We start from the raw sequence: 18,625 nt of genomic DNA on the forward strand, positions 1-18,625 counted from the left end.
AGGGATGTTACTGAAGGAAAGGGAGGACGAGGGAATGGTTGAGGTGTATGTGGATGCCGGAGCGAGTATGGAAAAACGGGCATGGGCTTGGCGTATGAAAGGAACGAAGGTAAATGGCTTCTAGTGAATGAAAGGATTATCGGACAGAGTAGCGTGGACGAGGCAGAACTGATTGCGATAGAAAGAGTGATAGGTATATAGAGTACGAATGAGAGTGTGAAAGAAGTCAGTGATTCTGCCATGGCTGTGGAATGGATGAAAGCAGGACAAGTGAAGAATGAAAGGATGGCTATGATTTAGCGTATGATTTAAGCAAGGAGCGCAAATTTTATAGCGAAGGGGATACCATAACGATAACCGGGGTATCAAAAAAGCCCACAAGGTGGCTACTCAAGGTCTGAATAGAGAAAGTGTCAATTGGCATGTGAGGAGAATTCATTGCTAGAATGAGGAAAGAAGAAGGATTACAGCTGCATCATGGAAGAATGGCATCGGTAATGGAAAAAATATACAACTGATCGATTGCTTCACAGATTCTGTAAAACAGGCCGGTTCGGTTGGGTTTGGTTGGGTCCAATGTGAGGCGGCCTATTCAACCCTCAACCACAACCCGCAATGGTTTATTGTGGCTGATAACTCTTCATACTCGACCAAATAAACCCAGCTTCTCAACGAAGCCGATTACTTTGTATGGTGAGTGGTCTTTCAGGTCAGATGGTAAGAGTGCGGCTCTGCCAATTTCTTAAAACCTGATTCGGTCCCCAACGGGGCAGGCATAAAGTATGTGCTCTGCTGTTTCATCATTTTCCAAACGGAGGCGACAGACAGTGTCTTCCGACATGAAAGTGTCGTCGTTCTCATCACCCTGGCTTAAAACCTTTCAACTGAGCATCAAGGAAACCCCTACTCCTCCTAACTCACCCCACACTTGCGCCACCGACGCATGACATCGACAATGCGGGAGGACGAATCAGCGGGGAAGAAGACCCTTTTTCTTTATTTCCCGAAAAACAACATAAATTACATTTCACCAATGATACATTTTCAACTCATCTTATCTAATATTCTAGCTAACCCTATACTACCAAAAAGAAAAACAAAACTACATTCCTAAACTAAATTCATGAAATCAAAATATAACTATGTAACTAATTGCATAAGTGCAACGTTATCCTCCCCAAATTCCTAGAAACAAAATACAACTATGAAACTAACTGCAAACCTTATCCTTCCACAATGCTCTTATTTTCATTATTTTTTCATCCCTTTTTAACCCCAACATTTAGTTCGACGAACTAAATTAATTTCAGATCCTTTCAAATCAGGCAAACTTATCTTTCCTTGTCACATCGCCCAACTTGCTAGGTCTGGGTAGCCTGACCAGGCTCTCAGGTTCCTGTATACTCCGCTCAACTGTAAACAGTAACTGACCTCTTTTTCTTTCTCATCCGGTACTCACCACGTTCTCTGCCCATTCATTCACGAATCTTATCCAATCTTCCCTTCTTCCATTCTCTCCCCTTTGTTTGGCAAAGCCTAAAGTGATACCAATGACAGGTTCTGGTCCTATGAAGCTCCTTGTAGCACCCTCTTTTGCAAGGGAGAAAAGCAGCCTCATTGCCTTCCAGGCCAGTGTGGCCAGGAATCCAGACCAGAAATAATCTGTTGAGTCTTCCTATTGAGGAGAGTCGTTTTTGGCAATCTGCTACCAATAGAGACGTTGCTCGGTAGGAGCCTGGGTATCAAAACCCACGAGAAGGCTATCCAAGATCTGAATATCGAAAGTGTCCCTTGGCATGTGAGGAGAAAAGATAAAAATTGTATCATGGAAGAATGGCAGCAGTAATGGAAAAACGGTACGAGTGGTCGATTGCTTTACATAATCTGTTGAACAGTCGGGTTTGAATCCCTGAATCTCTCGAGGAGAGCTGTTCATGGGGCATGGTGAGTTCCGTTTATCTAACCAGGTACAACCTGGCTCCGGAGCTGCGGCGTCCCTGTAGCTGGGAGTAACCTGAAATGGCGAAGAATGTGCTTGAGAGATGCATAGACGGAGATAAGGTTGGATGGCGTGATTGTAAAGAATGGTTAGAACGAGAAAAGGGAAGAATGCAACTAATGAATGGGTAGAAAGTGTAGTAAGGGATGAAAAGGAAGGTTGAGAGGCAAGCTGTCAGCATGCCGATCGAAATCCAGCATAGGAGAATGGTGACGGTTCTTTCTAATTGTGGCAAACTGCTCCAAGTTGTGTGCATCTGATTTGTGGACCTCAAATGTCAACATTTTCCGGCTGATAATATGTTGCATTTTATAATCTTTGACTGGAGTAATTTTTGGTAATTTCAGTTTGATTTTTTTTCGTTTATATATGTCATGGACTTTTGTGAGAATTCATTCAATTCTTTCAATGTGATAGAATATATAATTTTTTCAAAATGAACAAAATTGGATCTTCAACCCCGCTGGCTTGGTCCCTCCATGTGGCCAGCTCTACGCGTCAACAGCACGGAGAGGGAGTAAGTTCTGAGGAGTAGGGGTTCTCCTGATAGTGGTGGCGTTAGATAGAATAATATGCCTAGTTGTGAGGTTTTCACGCGAGGTCAACGGAGAGCAATGGCATTATTCAGATTGAAATTTGATACGGTGTGCACATTGAGCTTTTTTTCAACAGTAGAGGCACCTTCACCGGCACTCATTTTCAACTATTCAAATAATCAATTAACTAATCAAGTGCAGGCGTTTTCAATTTCATTCGGCCATGGAACCCTAATGGAGCATACTTTTTTTGACGGAACCTAAGCTGGTTATTTCGATAACTGAAGTATTCACATAGTAGTTTGAAAGACTCGGAGAAAGGAAAAATTATATATGAAAAATAATCATCGTAATAAAACACCTATTCAATATGGGGAAGGAATTTTCTTATAATAGTACTAAACTCAGGATTCATGTCCGACAGTTGAATGCGAAGATCTGAAGCTGCTTCCAGTCTGTTTCTATATTTATTTTTTGTCTAAGCGTAAACTGAAAATTCAACGTCGCATCGGTGAGTTGTTACAAATGGAAACAGCACTAAGACAGCTTTTTCAACAAAAGCAGGGTATTTAGATCTCCGGCAGAGCGCGCGGAACCCCAGGTACCCTTCTACGGAACTTTAGGGTTCCGCGGACTGCCATTTGGGAATGTAGGGTCTAGTGAACGAATATTGTTAGTTGGGGAACAGGATCGATAATTTTCAAAAAAATCATTATTTTTTGAAAAACCTTTCACACACATTAAAGTTTTTTTTGTACTACGTTATAATGGATTTCTATCAAATATCGGTGAAACGGTAGCCAGTTGGTTTGACGTGGGTGGTTTGCTCCACTCACTCAATCGACCGCTGTGTGAACCGGTGGTTCGAACGTTCGGGAATTGTCGTTCATAGGGATGCGACAGCTGATTACCGGAAAAACAGATTTGTTGAAATATAAAATAATAATGGTGAAACGTGATAACATACTGAAATTTACTTACAGATATCTACCGTTTTATTCAGTCCAGAGTGCCAGTACTGACGGAGTAGTAACATATTTTCAAAGTTTCCACAATTCAGTCAATTTCCATAATGATAATCGTCTGTTTATTGAATTGTTTCATCTACTTCAACATCGAATTTTCCAGAAATTATAAAATACCTACTTCGAAAATAGTTAGAAGGGAAGTCGACATAAATTGCCGCCTGGAAATTAGATTTCATAATGAAATCAGAGGTTTTCGTAGGTACTTCAAATTCCAAGTCGCGAGTTAAACAGCCATTCCTCAACGTATTTCTTGAGATCGAAAGTTGATAACTGAAATGAATTCTAAATGATTCATGATACTATCCATTATCTTCTGCATCAAATCGGCAAGATCTACCATACAAGTTTCTTATTTGAATCAGTTTGCCACAAAATCATCTGCTATGTGTTGGGATTATAATTCACACACATACACAGTGGGTGAAATTCTATTTTGACAGAAAAATACGATGAGAGGTCACTGATAACTCATTTGGAAGGATATTAGTTTCTCTTTTGAATGCTTTCGATTCTTATGAATTTGATGCAGTGAATATCGATAAATTATGTTAAAAGTTATTGATGAGTTGAAATGGAAGAAGTTACTTTTCATCAACCTTCAAACAAAATTGAAGCAATGCCATTATTGCAGGAAAAGCGATCATTCTCTCTAAACACAGCTTCACGGTTTCGATTTGCTTAACAGCAAATAAATGCTCGTAACAGTCGAAAATTCACTCACTAACTCTTGATTTCAAATTTTTTTTCAAAACGGTATATTATTTAAGCATTTCCAGTGGCATTCAGCAATAATGCATTGATCGAAGAAATTGTAGATAAAAAAAGGAGAATTCAAATAGAATTGGACTCGTGGTAATAATAATATATTTTCACTTCGGAACTTGTCATTTGAAATGCTGACTTCGACAACGTTTTTCATTAATTTTTCATTAGTAAACGCGTCCTGTTGCACAGCCGTGGTGGATTCAATTTACGGAGCGATTCAACCTTCAGTTGTCAATTATGCGGTGGCATGTCTGGCAAATTCAATGGGTTCACAGCTTTCATAAAAACATGCAGACCCCGACCAATAAACCCGGAAAGTAGCTTTCACATAGTTGTCTCCGGCCGTGAAAGTTACCATTCTTTGTAGTTCAACTGTTTTGGATGATTTATAAAAAGTTATTGAACTCGCTATCATATCTCTTCACCATTTACTATTTATTGGTATAACGGGTGATTAAACACTGAACTGGACGTTAGGAACAAGTTTATAGCCCTAAAGGAGTTATGACTGACTGAACAGGCTCTTAAAAGGAATGGGATATAAAGTGGTGCATAAGTTTCAAATTTGAAACATGAGAGTAATCTTCGGCCACAGAGTACAAGAAATGCATAATTATACCTCTTCATCGACATCTGAATGCAGTTTAAAAATTGAACTGAAAAAATTGGAAGGCCTGCAATTTTGATTCTTATCAAGCTAAATTCGTGATGTTTCCACACCTATCTCATAAAAACTGTTCTCTCCTCACCGTTTTCATTCATTTCCAAACGATAATACCTACCTCACTTTATTTGAGGAAGGGAGATTTTGAATTCTCGATACATGATTTTAATGAGCGATCGGTTTGAAACAAATCGATTGAGATGATTTTATTTTTTATTTATATGCGTTTTGAATAGTGTTTGTTGTCAGTGAAACTGAAAAGTCCAATGTTGTCTTTAGAAAATAACCCAGGGAACTTTATTATGAGTGAGCCCTCGCAGGCTTGTGAAAATTTTCAAAGTGTTTCATGGACGTTATCACAACTAAACACCATTATTGAAGCTGCTGGCTGCTTGGCAATTTCGAATAGAAAAACAGCAAAAGTCGCGTTTACTCATGTAGTACAAACTTCGAATTCATATTGTGAACAATCAAGTAAAGCATTTCTTGATGAATACCTTGCTGACTACAAAATCCATAATAGGTATCAAAAGTGGAAGCAGCATAACACTAGTTTTTCGGTTTCTCAAAACTGAACCAACTGATAAAATGTACAAAGCTATTCGAATAGGTGTCGCCTAACTTACTAATCCCATTCAAAATAAAATATAATATAAGGGTTTGATTTTACTCCACGGAGGAAGTGACATTGAAAATTTTTTTTTGTAGAAATGATAATTGACGGGTTCGAGTGATTTTTTTCAAATGTCAACTATGAAAAATTAGCCCTGTTTTGTTTTAATTGACAAACTGTGTCTGAAGACTTTTACTGATCTAGAGACATAATATTTCCTATAATTAGATAACATTTCATTTTTTTCAATTGAACTGAATCATTTGGAACTAGAGCTGATGATACATTTCAAGATTCTTTGCTGAAAATCTACACTAACATTCACTAGTTTTCATTGTAATGGAAGATACACATTCATTACTTTGTTGTGAACTCTTATCTTTCGATGGTTCTCATGGATCGACTCATGTCGTCTGAAATATATACATGGTTGACCATCACAATTTGCTGGCATCTCGTAAAAGGTTTTTACAATTATATACATTTTGAATGGTATTGCTTCTGGTCATGAGTGAGATACCTGTACACTGGTGTAGCGACTCATACGTGTAGAATATTCATGCGAATTTGTCGATCAATATGATTTACTTGATTTACTTTCCCAAAATATCTTCAGATACCGTTAATATCACTGTTCATGTGTCGGTATAGTATTGCGTATTGTATAGACAACGTGATGATTTGCATCTAAAAGTAGGTCTGAATTGTGATGACAAAATATTATGTAAATCATAAATAATATATATTCAAGAGGAACGGTAGGAGAACATCAGTCATCAGGGAAAGGAATTTGAACACGATTGATTAAAATTTTCGTACAGTTGATATTGAGCAAAAATCAATAAAAAAGGATAAATTTTGGAATGTATTATTATTTTTATTCAATTTTGTAACAAATGCTATATTACAAAGTTGTTTGTGAATAACATATGACACTTAAACTTATGAATGAGGTAGGTAGGGGAGTCTCAAATCTTCAACAATAATATTTATTATTTTGAATTATAATTACTTTTAATTTCAATTTAATTTAGTACTAATCGGTGCACAATATTTTTGGTTAACCTATCTTTAGCTAACACAAAAAGATTCGACGGTTTCTCTACACGTGAACAGGCAACATATAGTTGCCCATGGAAAAAACATGGATTAATTAAAAAGCAGGAATAATTTCACTGTATTATTTTCACTATAATATGAATTTAATTTACACTTCAGTAACACGTGGCCGGCTATGCTAACACCAAACATTTTAAAAGTAAAAACAATTGAATTTCACGGTATTTCGTTTACTACAAAATAAATTTAACTTATACTTCAGCCTCAAGAACAAGTGTTGGTTAAGCTATTGAATTGTAGCTTGCATGACACGTTTGTTAGTTTAACATAGCGATGCCATCTATTGATTACTCACTCAATCCAGTCAACAGATATCGCCATCTGTTAAAATCGTTTGCAGTTAACAGATAATTATGAATGTCAAATAATAGACAAATAATTTGCAATAAAATAATATTGCGACTCTAAATTGAGATGTAAGCTTTCAAGTTGGATCAAACTGCACATATAGTGTGCAAATTTTATTAAAATCGGTTAAGTAGTTTAGGACTCCATCGCGAACAAACAACGTGACACATAATTTATATATATTAGAAAGAAGATGTATGCATATACATGAATGTTCACTCCGATCATTTTCATGCGAATTTTGGATTCATGATTTTTTTTTTCAAAGACAAAACATAAGCACTACAGTAAAATCCCTAAGGCGCTTCAAGAGCGGTGGCTGTGCGGAAGCAGCGAACACATTTGATTTGAATCGCTGGAGATTAAATTCATTTGGAAAAACTTTATCAAGAAGTTCATTCCACATAAATGCGGTTCTCCAGATGGAAGAGTTCCTAAACAGTGAAGTTTGAGATGTACTGAGTTGAACTTCAAAATGATAAGCAGCCACAATCCGTCGAGTATTTATGATATGTACCGCTCTGGGTGGAATTGAATGTGTCAAGTTATTTGAACACTTCCCGTGAAAGTATCTATGGAAGAGAAACAAATCCCCAAAATTTTTTCGATTTTCCAGACTATCAAGGTTGCAAATGATGTTTGCGTCTCCAATCAGGCGGATGGATTTTTTCTGGGTGGAATCCAGCAGCTTCAGGATATGCCTAGGGACATAGCTCCATACATGAGGACAATACTCCAAAGAAGGTCTGATCTGATCTTTATAAAACATCAAAAAGTTGCTGGTGTGAGCACAGTTTTCTGGTTCGGAACAGTGTTCCAAGCTTTTGATGAACAGCTTTTGTAATGCCAGCGACATGATTGTGCCAAGACATATTGATATCCATTTTAACCCCCAATAAACTTATTGAAGCAGAAAGCGGAATTGTCTGTCCTGACATTATTATATCTAGCTACGGCTTATAAAACTGTATATTAGTGGGAATGTAGGTCTAAACTGTGGTAAAAATTATCGAACAAGAATACCCAGGATAAATTGGGCACCGGCTTTCTTCACTGAGAGAAACTTTCATCCCACTGTTTTAATCGCAACATTTCAAACCAGAAACATCTGTGTGTGTGTGTGTGTGTATAGCCAGTTGACATCACTGGTATTCTAGGTGGAAGAACGTGATCTTATGAAAACAGTTTGGTCAATAAAAATTTCAACTGAGTCAACTTGTGTTGAAGTTATGCTCGAAATAGGGTGAAATTACCTCGTTTGATATTAACATCATGTATAGGTTGGCTAATGGTGTCAGGAATAACTTCTTTGGCGCTAGACGATGCTAGTGTGTAGCAAAACACGTGATGTAAACTTTCAAGTGGAAATCTTATATTGAAGTGTATTTTTGAATACGTTATAATGGATTTCCATCAGGTATCGGCCAGTTCTAGGAATTTTTTTTATAAACTTTGATTCGAAACCACGATTTGCCATTTCATGAATATCAGAATGCACTTTTCAACTTCTATTGTTAGTTTTAGCATGGTTTGTATTGTTTCTTGAATATTTTACAAATTGTCCTTACCGTACGTTTACTTAGATCATCACTTTTGAAACACCCAAATGAAAAAAATATTGCTACATTTCTCCCAGTACTCGTTTAACTATTTAAATACTTGTCGTCAATACTATTTTCATTATTAGAAACAAATAAGGAAATTTATTGCAGAAAAAAGAGGTATTTGTATTGATTTTCTTAACATAATATAATTGTGTCAAATTCGAAATGTAATCTTCATTTGTAATCAATAATTATTTTTGTTCTTTGCTAATCCTTTATTAGTTATTTGAACAAAAATATTGACTATTTGCACCATCTTGCGGTAACGTCAGAACTACTACAGTGGTCCATAGACTTTATGAGATAAAAGCGCATCCCATCAAGCACCAGTGTATAGACATACTAATCATGAGATATCAAATTGAAGTTTTATTGGAATTCCAATATTTTCAGTATTTCGGGCAATGGAGGGAAACCGTATCTGTTGGAATTTATTATCAAATAACATCAATAAACTAACAGTACTTTTCAATAAGATAAACTACTACAAAATAACGTTGACTGTAGATGCGGCTTTTCAGGATTTATCATTTATATTTCTGATCAATTCAGGAGTAAGATCTTCCTCTGATTTTTTCACAGTACTCTTTAATTCACTGAATTGTATGAAATCAATTATTTTTTCAATTATTTCCCACCGCCCGATTGAAATCTAGTTGTGTAAGATATGTGGATTATATAGGGGCTCTTTCTTCAATTACACTTAGTGCTAGTAAATCTTCGAATACATATATATATATATATATATATATATATATATATATATATATATATATATATATATATATATATATATATATATATATATATATATAAGAGTTATCAAATTGAATGTTCAAATTATCTGCTGTTCCACACTGAACAATACTCAGAGCAATACAATATTCAACATGTAATTTTTCTAATTCCATGATATGATTTGACTTTCATTTCTTCTGCGTTGGTCGGTCTACTAAAATGGAATTTGAACTTCAGATGATCCCATGAGAAAATTGATCTTGGTAACAATTAAAAACTGATCAATATAGTTTATTGTATATAATACATGTATATATGATATATGTAAATATATGTAAACATATATGTATAATATATTGTATAGTGTATTGTATATAAAAGGTTTTACAAAAACCGCGACACGTGTTTCGCTATACAATAGCTTCTTCAAGCATAAACTGAGAGTTACTTCTAAATTACAACCATTTTATTCTCTAACCTAGTACCTAATCGTCTACCTAAATAATGATTCTACCTGATGATTCTACAGGGTGTGCATCAGAAATGCAATTGAAAAATTGATTTAATCGAGGTTTCCTTCAAAATTGTGATGTCCTCATGGAAAACAATATTATAACCCTTATGTATCTACTAAAAAAGTACATTTATATAGGACAAGTCATAAAAATTGAAAATTAAATTCCAACTTCAAAAGAATGATAATATTGTTAAACAAAAACTGTGGTTCCAACTCATATATGTGTATAGCATCGATCTGATGGTATATTCTATTTTTAATGAAGATTCTATACTTTGTATACTACAATGAAGGTAGCCAAAAACTCTCATAATTTTTTCTGATAGAACTGAAACCGCTCGCGTTATATGAATCTATTGGAATCCATTCCTCACACTAGAACAAAAAACTGTTTCCCGACGTGCGTTGACTTCCAATAATACACACGGGTGCAATGAAACTGAACCTTGTGGAACATCGTTACCGATGGCTCCCGATTCTGATTTTTTATCATTCACTGGTTCAAAACAATTTCAAAATTAAGTACATTGTGCCAGTGGTTCTAGTATTCAAATTCATTACAGTTTGTTGTCCAAAACCCGTCGGCTTCGAGTCACCTAGTTAATGGAAATTGATGAGAAATGGAGGATTTTCAAGATCTTCTCATTATCAGTAGTTCCTTCTTTATCGACCTCTTCGAGTTGTTCATGTAATGAAGAATAATGAATAAACGGTTGACCCGGCTGAAACCTTTAATGTCGTTTGAAGAACTTGGCTTATTAGCACAGTCATTCGAAAATATTTTTACGACCTATTTTTCAAAATTTCTGAAAAATATGTCACTGAATATTCCAATATGAAAATTTACAAATAGATTATCTCTAGGATACTTAGCTTACCTGTTATTTTTGTATCTCACAATGTTCGTTAACCATCAATTGCAAAATTCAGTAGGTGACTCAAATGAACAAATTATTGAATTCAAATATTGCATGATAAAGATATGGACAAAATTATTGGAAAGTATTCTATACACTTTGAAATCGTGAATTTTTTCAACTATTTATTGAATTAATTCGAAAATACGATGAAATAACCAACATTCAGAGAACCACTATTGAAATGAATTGAAAAAAATAAACAATTAACCCTAAAAACAAGTAACAATTGTGGAAAAAATGTTTTTCAAATGAATTTGGATTTGTTCTGAAAAAAAGTTTTGTTAACCTCCGTACAACAGAATCAAGAAATGAAAATCCAATAAAACCAACAAAAAACCGCGACAAGCTCGATTGAGAAATTCCGTACAATACACAGACTTTTTTTCGTTAAATATTTGCTATACATTTTTTAACAAAAAAGTAATTGAAGTTTCGATTTGTTTATCATTTTAATTATAATATGAATACGTTTCAAAACTATTAAATTAGAATATCATTTCAAATTGTAACATTTTCAGTTTTCCCCCTCCTTTTCAACAACATTTGTTCCTCCTATATGTACATCGTAATGAAAGTGTTAGTGAGAAGCTATACCAGATATAGATCCGACTATTACAGTTTCACACGGGCCTGAGCAAGTGAAATATGTATCCAAATATACATGAAGAAGGCAATCAGAATAGTAATGAACTTTTGTGATGAAAAAAAAATTATTGAAATAGTGAATATTTTCACATTAATATCAAGCATAAAAGCAGTATTTTGATTTTGTCAGTAGTTAATTGTCGAAGGCAGCTGAATACATGATGGTATTTTTTTTTTTAATTCAGTCATATTTCAAAATTAGTAAACTGGAATATCGTTTTACACGCTTCATATTAGCTTTACCTGTATGTATATTCGTTTGTTTGTCAGTTTGCTGGTGACAGAATTATCGACATTATTGCTTTATCTATTCGTGGGCAGATGGCGCTGTACGTAACCTCCTTGATATATCGACATTATTGCTTGATCTGTTCGCGGGCAGATGGCGCTGTACGTAATCGAAAATAATAATGGTCATTTTTCTAAACAATATACCTACGGCTGATTGATCCCAAAATTTAAAAGTCTTGAAAACACGCTTTTATAGCTTACGAAACTAAAAAATGAAAAATAAATATAGTTGAAAAACTAAAAACCACGCTTTCAAAGAACATCGAACTAAAAAGTTGAAAATAATATTTTTTTAAATAAGCTCAAAACAGTAATGTACGAAAAATACTAGCATTATTGTGAAAGAAGCGTGCGCACTTTGTGCCATATTTTTTGTATATCAAGCGCCAGTCGCTTTTTTCACAATAATACTGTATTTTTCGTTCGTTATTGTTTCAAGCTCAGTTAAAGAACATTATTTTTAACATTTCAGTTTGGTGTTCTTTAAAAGCGTGTTTTTTAAACTATATTCATTTTGAAAGGTAACGTTTGTACTGTGTTTTCAGCCGATGAGATTTTCAAAACCAGCGTTTGAAAATTATTGAAAAAAAAAATAAAGTGCAAAATCTCTAATACTTTCTATTTTGAATATAGCGACGATGTCGTGCTTTCAATGTGATTGATATAGATCTGAATTGAAAGGGTATATTTTTTGGAAAGATTAATTTTTGGGAAAGAAAAATGTTGGCCTTTTACTTTTCTATCTTGAAAAAATGTGGGAATCTTCCAACGGAAGGAAGCAATCAATTTCAAAAATTAACTCTATACAAAGATGTGTAGACCATGCAAAGAAGTAACTTTCAGACACAAACCTACATTGATCGTATTATATTTCATCATTCGGATATCTCTTGGATTATTTCCCCCAACCGACCCTACAGAGAGTTTGTATTTACGTGTATTGCGAACGGGAAAACATCCAGACGCGGAAAAATGAGTTCTTAAGCCAAATCTCACCTGTAGATTGTCATCCTGTCCTCGGGAATCCGCGTTGTCGGCCACGACGAATGTGAGGCAAGCTTGAAGGTAACAAGCCAGCAGGGTTGCCCACAAAATCTTGGCCGAATTGACGTTGGTCGACTGATATCGCATTACTGCTGAAACGAAAAAGAAATAAGTATGAGAAACATAAACTGAAAATTCGATTTCATAAAAGTAGACGTGTGGATATTGAATAGAAATATACACGTACTCATCTTCTTCACTACAAAGAATATGGAGTTGGTTGAATGGAAAACGTTTATTCATGTAACTTTGTTTCGAATTGACGTGATTTTGCAGAACTGAAACAACTGTTTTAGTTTTTTGAGACATTTAAAAAAAAGGGAAAGTGTATTTTGTGAAACTTAGCCCTGTGTTTTTGGTATTCATAAATTCCGTTGAAACCTTCTCATGATCGTTCCACTTCATGTGTGAGTGAGTACTAATTTCCCATACTTCTGAATGTATATTTATTTATGAACGTGAGATTCGTGGTTGCGTTTGGTCGGTTCAGTTATCACCAAGTAAGTTAGAAAAAACAGTGTTTTGAAAGTTCCAGAAAATATGTATAGAAATATTCTGTAAGTAGGTAACTTTTGCCCAGCTGTTCAAATAAACAGAATACTATCAAAACTCCTAATATACAATCTATATCTATTTTTTTTTCATAAACTACAGCTTATGATTTGATCTTCACAAACTTTATTTTCAAAAAATATATCACGACATGTTTCCCTATCACAGTAGCTTTTTCGTAGTAAATGACAAACTGATTTTTCAATACCTCACGTAATCATGAGTGAGAGATACCTACTTAGATACTTCTTCGATCATAAATACCTTGAGCTACTACCGAACTTTTATATACCTAAGATACCTCCTCAAATTATGATAACCTAGAGCATATTATATCAATTCTATATCAATAATACAATGTCGGTTTCTAAGAAAATAAGTTCAGTAATGGTGATCTATTTGAATCTAATTGGTCATTTAGTAAACTGTTTTCAAGCTCATCAATTTCCATCGCTTTCAAATAATTAGGCTTTAAACCTTCATTTTCTATATGTGAAATTTCAAAATCTTTGTTAAAGATATGATTTTTTTTTGAAAGATGATTTGAACATGTTGAACTTGTTTTCTCATGTACGTAGCTCATATGATGTTCTTGGAGGCGATTCCTAAATGTTTTGCCAGTTCGACCAATATAACCTTAGGACAAGTTCCACAATTTGATTTATATATTCCTGATTTCTCGAATTTGATGTTTCGTCTTCATTATTCTTTACTAAATTTCCCAACGTATTACCTGTTCTATATGCAATTTTAATATCTTGTTAATTCAAAATTGAAGCCACTTTTTCAATTGTTTGTCCAAAATATGTTGAAGTTTTATAATTTTGATTATCTGACTTATCAGTAGGAAAAATCTTCAGGATTGCTTGTGCGTAGACTTTTTTGGAAAGTATTTTCTTCATTAATTCAGCTTTAAATCCGTTGTTTACTGCAACTTGCTTGATGATATTGCGTTTTTTATTGAAATTACCCATTGAAAGAGAAACATTGACTAATCTATGAATCATGCTATCATAAGATGTTATTTTGTGTTGGTACGTATGGGTAGAATCGTAATGAATAGTAATATTCGTATGGGAAGGTTCGTGATGAATTGAAAAATCATGTCTGTCGTTCATTTTACTAATTGTCATGTCCGAAAAATTGCTTGAGTTTGAATTGTCTGCTTCTACTTCAGTAGTGAATGTTTTCATGAATATTGTTAATATCTCTATGAAAAGTATCTAATTGTCTCTTAGTATCTGTGAAATATAACAAAACGTTATCCACATATCTATGCCAATACAAAAAATACTTGAAGAGCTAGGGCAGTTTTCTAAATTTTTTCCACTTTTCGCACCTATTTTTGAGAACGTCCTGTTTCTTAAAAGAAGCATATTTCGTGAAAATCAGGCATCCAGACTGAAATTAGCCAAAAAACACAAATTAGAGCCCAGTTTCAACGTGAAGCTGATTTCCTAACCTAAAATTTTTATTTTTTTCCAGAAAGTCCCAAATCTTGGGGAAACGAATAAAATAAATTTTTTGGAAAGTTTTATTCTCCAGAGTAAAAAATAAATTGGGAAATTCAACGATAACAATAGAAACCTTGTGCAATATTTATTTTGGAAGATACACGTTTTCAGAGATTGCCCTTAGCTTCAAGTTGTGAACAAATTCAGATTTCCACTCTACATATTTGTGACTTCATCTAAGGTAGATAGAAACTGAAGCTAAGAATGATTTCATCGAAGAATTTCAATCAGGAATCCAAGAATCCAGTTGACAAGCTCTGAAGACCCAAAATGTTTAACTATAGCAAAATTTATTTGCTTTTTGAACTCGAATAAGTCATCAAATCAGAAGCTTTCATTTGCAACAAAAATATATTATCTTCGACTTATTGTATAAGAGGAAGTTGTCAGTGAGCTGACGGAAATTTTTCACAAATAATGACTGAAACATTGCCTATTTGACCACGTTTTTATCTCTCTCGATAGGACGACAGCAAATAGGTAGGGGTAGCACAAGTTTGGGACGCACTGTGTTATGTTTGAAGACAAATGGGCAAAATTGTATCTATCAAAATATTTTCAGGACACTGATTACAAAAACGAAATGCCTATTAATATGTTCACTCGTATTATAATCAGGATAGCCAAACCTAAGCAGAGTCGTTTTTAGGAAATTCATTGTGTAGCTATCGTCCGTTACTCTGTATTGTCATTGATATAGAGAAATTATTTGGCATTGGGATGAATGTAGTGCGTATAGGTACTGCAGGAATGTAGCCAGATAGGGTAACTAACTGAAAACCTCTCCAATATCGTATCCAGAAGCTTTCAATTTTTGTTGTAGTCAAGTAAAACGATTTCTCAAGTTTTCACGATTTTCCTGATTTATATAGTACTGACGTGAGGCTATTTCATCGTCAACTCAGTTTTTCATTACCAGATCAATTTTTATAATGCCATCGATGAAAGCTCAGCCCAATTACCTTTAAAATGATACATCATGTTGTTCAAGGCAGTTTGTGATTTTAAAAAAATGTTATTCGATGGGTTGAAGTGGCTATGGCTAGTTATTTGCCTATTTGAAAATTGTTTTCATGTATTATGTATATATGATATGTTGATAATGTTCATCCACTTGAGTTTATGTAGTTATACATTATTTTATGAAAGTTTTGGGAAATATCTTATTGTAGGTTCAGAGTTTATAATTGCTGTTGAATTCTCACATCCATAAACATTTATTTTCATTTTCCTGGCCATACTTTACTCGAAGATATGGCACTTAATTCCTGCTTAATATTGTCATATTTCATTATGTTGTATTAATTTCACTGGGTAACTGGGTTCACTAGGTAACGTGTTTCCTCAGAGAAGCCGTTTTGGAAGCCTGAAAGATAGAAATACTAATTTTAACAAAAACAAGAGTGGGCCGAAAAATATAAAATGTAATCGTTCTTCTTGAGTTACTTTCACATAGGAGTTTCTTTCAAAGAGTCCGGCACTGTGGCTACTAGAGTAATGAATAACAAGTCAACACAGATTGAAATATGACGTTATTGGTATTGTCAGGAGGCATTGTCGACATGAATTAGGATAATTGAAATGTCTCTCATTTCCTTATATCATGCTATTACCTTCTTTCACATGCATGTTCAATTAATGGATTATTTGAAACACCAAAATATTATTGCAATTTCTGGTTGTGAGTATTTCCTCTATTTATTACAATGATTTTTTGTTTTGGACTTTCAAAAACAACATGCCTGCGAAAAAGTAGAATACGTTTCACTGAAATACCTATTTCTTACTAAAATAATTGCTTTTTGAAATGGTTGAACTCATTTGAAAATATACAAAGTTATTCATTTTGGAAGAACTCTTGTTTTCCGTTGTTTTGAAATATTTTCAGAGATCGTACTCCTTCCTACTCTCCTGGAATACATCACAATCATATCACGGATACGGTATATATAAATTCAGAACACGGTCAGCAGTATTATGAAATACTAACATACATTTGAGTTTTGGGATATATCGATATGAATAAACGATAAGCATACAAAATAAATGAGTGAGCAATAGCATTTTTTTACGGGAGGAGATTCCGGCAGTCATTGATATGATATATAACATGAGATAAGAACGAATGAAACTTTTCAACACTTCTGGGTGAATGCACTGAAATTTATTCAGAGAAAATTATTTGATGAGGAGGTAATATTTGATGATGACGACATGTGGATACGAAGATCTAGAAGCCAATAGAAGTAATCATAAAGTAATTAGGATGCTGTATCTGGAACTGATAACTCCAACCGAAGACAGAATTTCTTCCGCAAGAGGGATTGCCATGGGATCGCTATTTTCATCGGTTATAGCCAACGTACTCATGTAATGATTGATTTGGTTGGCTATTGAAGAAGACCACAAGTGGTCCCTAGTCTGTATGATATGTGTTGTTGAAACTTTCATGGAATAAAATCACGCAGACGTGGAACTGTACAGTTTTGTGTATCACCTCAGTAGCGTAAAGTCCACAACAGATTGCCATTTATAGATATGACGGTGAACAGGGTTTGTAGCAAGTGGGAAAAATCCGTATATAGAAAACCAACTCCCACGAGACAGTGTCTGGATAACGAAATCAACCTACACTAATCTACCAATAGAGAACAATCATTTGAACCCTGATAAATGATGTATTCAGTCACTGAAGATATGTTTTGTTAGGGAACTGGGCCATACCAAGAAAGACAGAAGACAACAAGCGCCCGGCAAATAACAGTACTGTCGCATACCATAAAAAGAATTGGTACGTAGCAGCTTTATAAAAATCAAGCCACTAATCGCGAAGGTGTTCAAGAATTGCATCTTCTAGATACCAAATTAATAAGACAAGTCCTAAAATGAAAGCAAAGAACCATTGAAAGTTCGCATCAGCGAGTACAAAGATCTCACAAGAAAGAATCAGCAGATCGAAAATATTAGAGCTTGTGAAGACCTATTAACGTAAGTAGTTCGAATCGAAATTATCCACAGAGAAGAACACTTTTTTGAAAGGAAGTTTAAAGAAGCTGCGTAGTCAGTCGGGCGAATGTGGAGTTCAGTAGCGTATGGAATCATCTAATCGAGCGAGAATACGGATAACGGTGCACTGAAGCTATAAGGAGAGAAGAAAACGCGACCAAGCGACCAACTGAGCTATGAATAGTCTCAGAATATCGGGAATATGGAAGTTATCATCCGAAGATACTGATGATGGGATGGTAACCGGTTGAGGTAACGTTAGTGCTCCATTCTACTCATTCAATTTACCGCTATGTGGAACGGTGGTACAGGCCCTACGGCCGAAAGATCAATTTCCACTGCTTATTGTCCAACCCGTGCTAAAAATCGCACTTTAAAAGGCAGGATCTCGGTGATCCTCATCCGGCACAAGTTCTGACTCCTTGTTTAAAGGTGGTCGACAATGTTTCGTGGTGTATTTCATCAGTTCGGACTTCAATTGTCTAATATAATATAAAATGATTTGAAATCCCTGAAAAAAAAAATGTAAGAGATCAACCGAAAATAACAATTTAAATAAACAAAAGACAATTTGGTTGTTGATTGTATGTTATTTCTCTGTAATTTCAGTCTTGTTTAATAAAATTGTTATTTTCGGTTAATCTTTTTGATTTTTTTCAGGGATTTCAAATCAATTTATATTATATTCTGACTCCTGGTTAGCAGTAAAACAGATCATTTAC

General features: G+C 34.6%; 1 protein-coding gene across 2 annotated transcripts in view; it reads right to left on the bottom strand.

The window, feature by feature from the left end:
- Positions 1-18,625, bottom strand: part of Mip (Myoinhibiting peptide precursor) — a 254,565-nt gene that overhangs the window by 71,374 nt on the left and 164,566 nt on the right. Inside the window, exon 3 of one of the 2 annotated variants that reach the window (XM_074177191.1) lies at positions 12,784-12,920. In XM_074177191.1, the coding sequence (XP_074033292.1) occupies positions 12,784-12,918 (135 nt within the window). In that variant the 5' untranslated portion in view covers positions 12,919-12,920. Of the gene's footprint in view, positions 1-12,783; positions 12,924-18,625 lie in introns of both variants that reach the window. The other variant, XM_074177192.1, reaches the window with a different exon arrangement.

The sequence above is a fragment of the Leptinotarsa decemlineata genome, unplaced genomic scaffold (assembly GCF_025532065.1).
Source record: "Leptinotarsa decemlineata unplaced genomic scaffold, Ldec_3_MD MMD2_tig00002159_RagTag_RagTag, whole genome shotgun sequence".
NCBI lineage: Eukaryota > Metazoa > Arthropoda > Insecta > Coleoptera > Chrysomelidae > Leptinotarsa > Leptinotarsa decemlineata.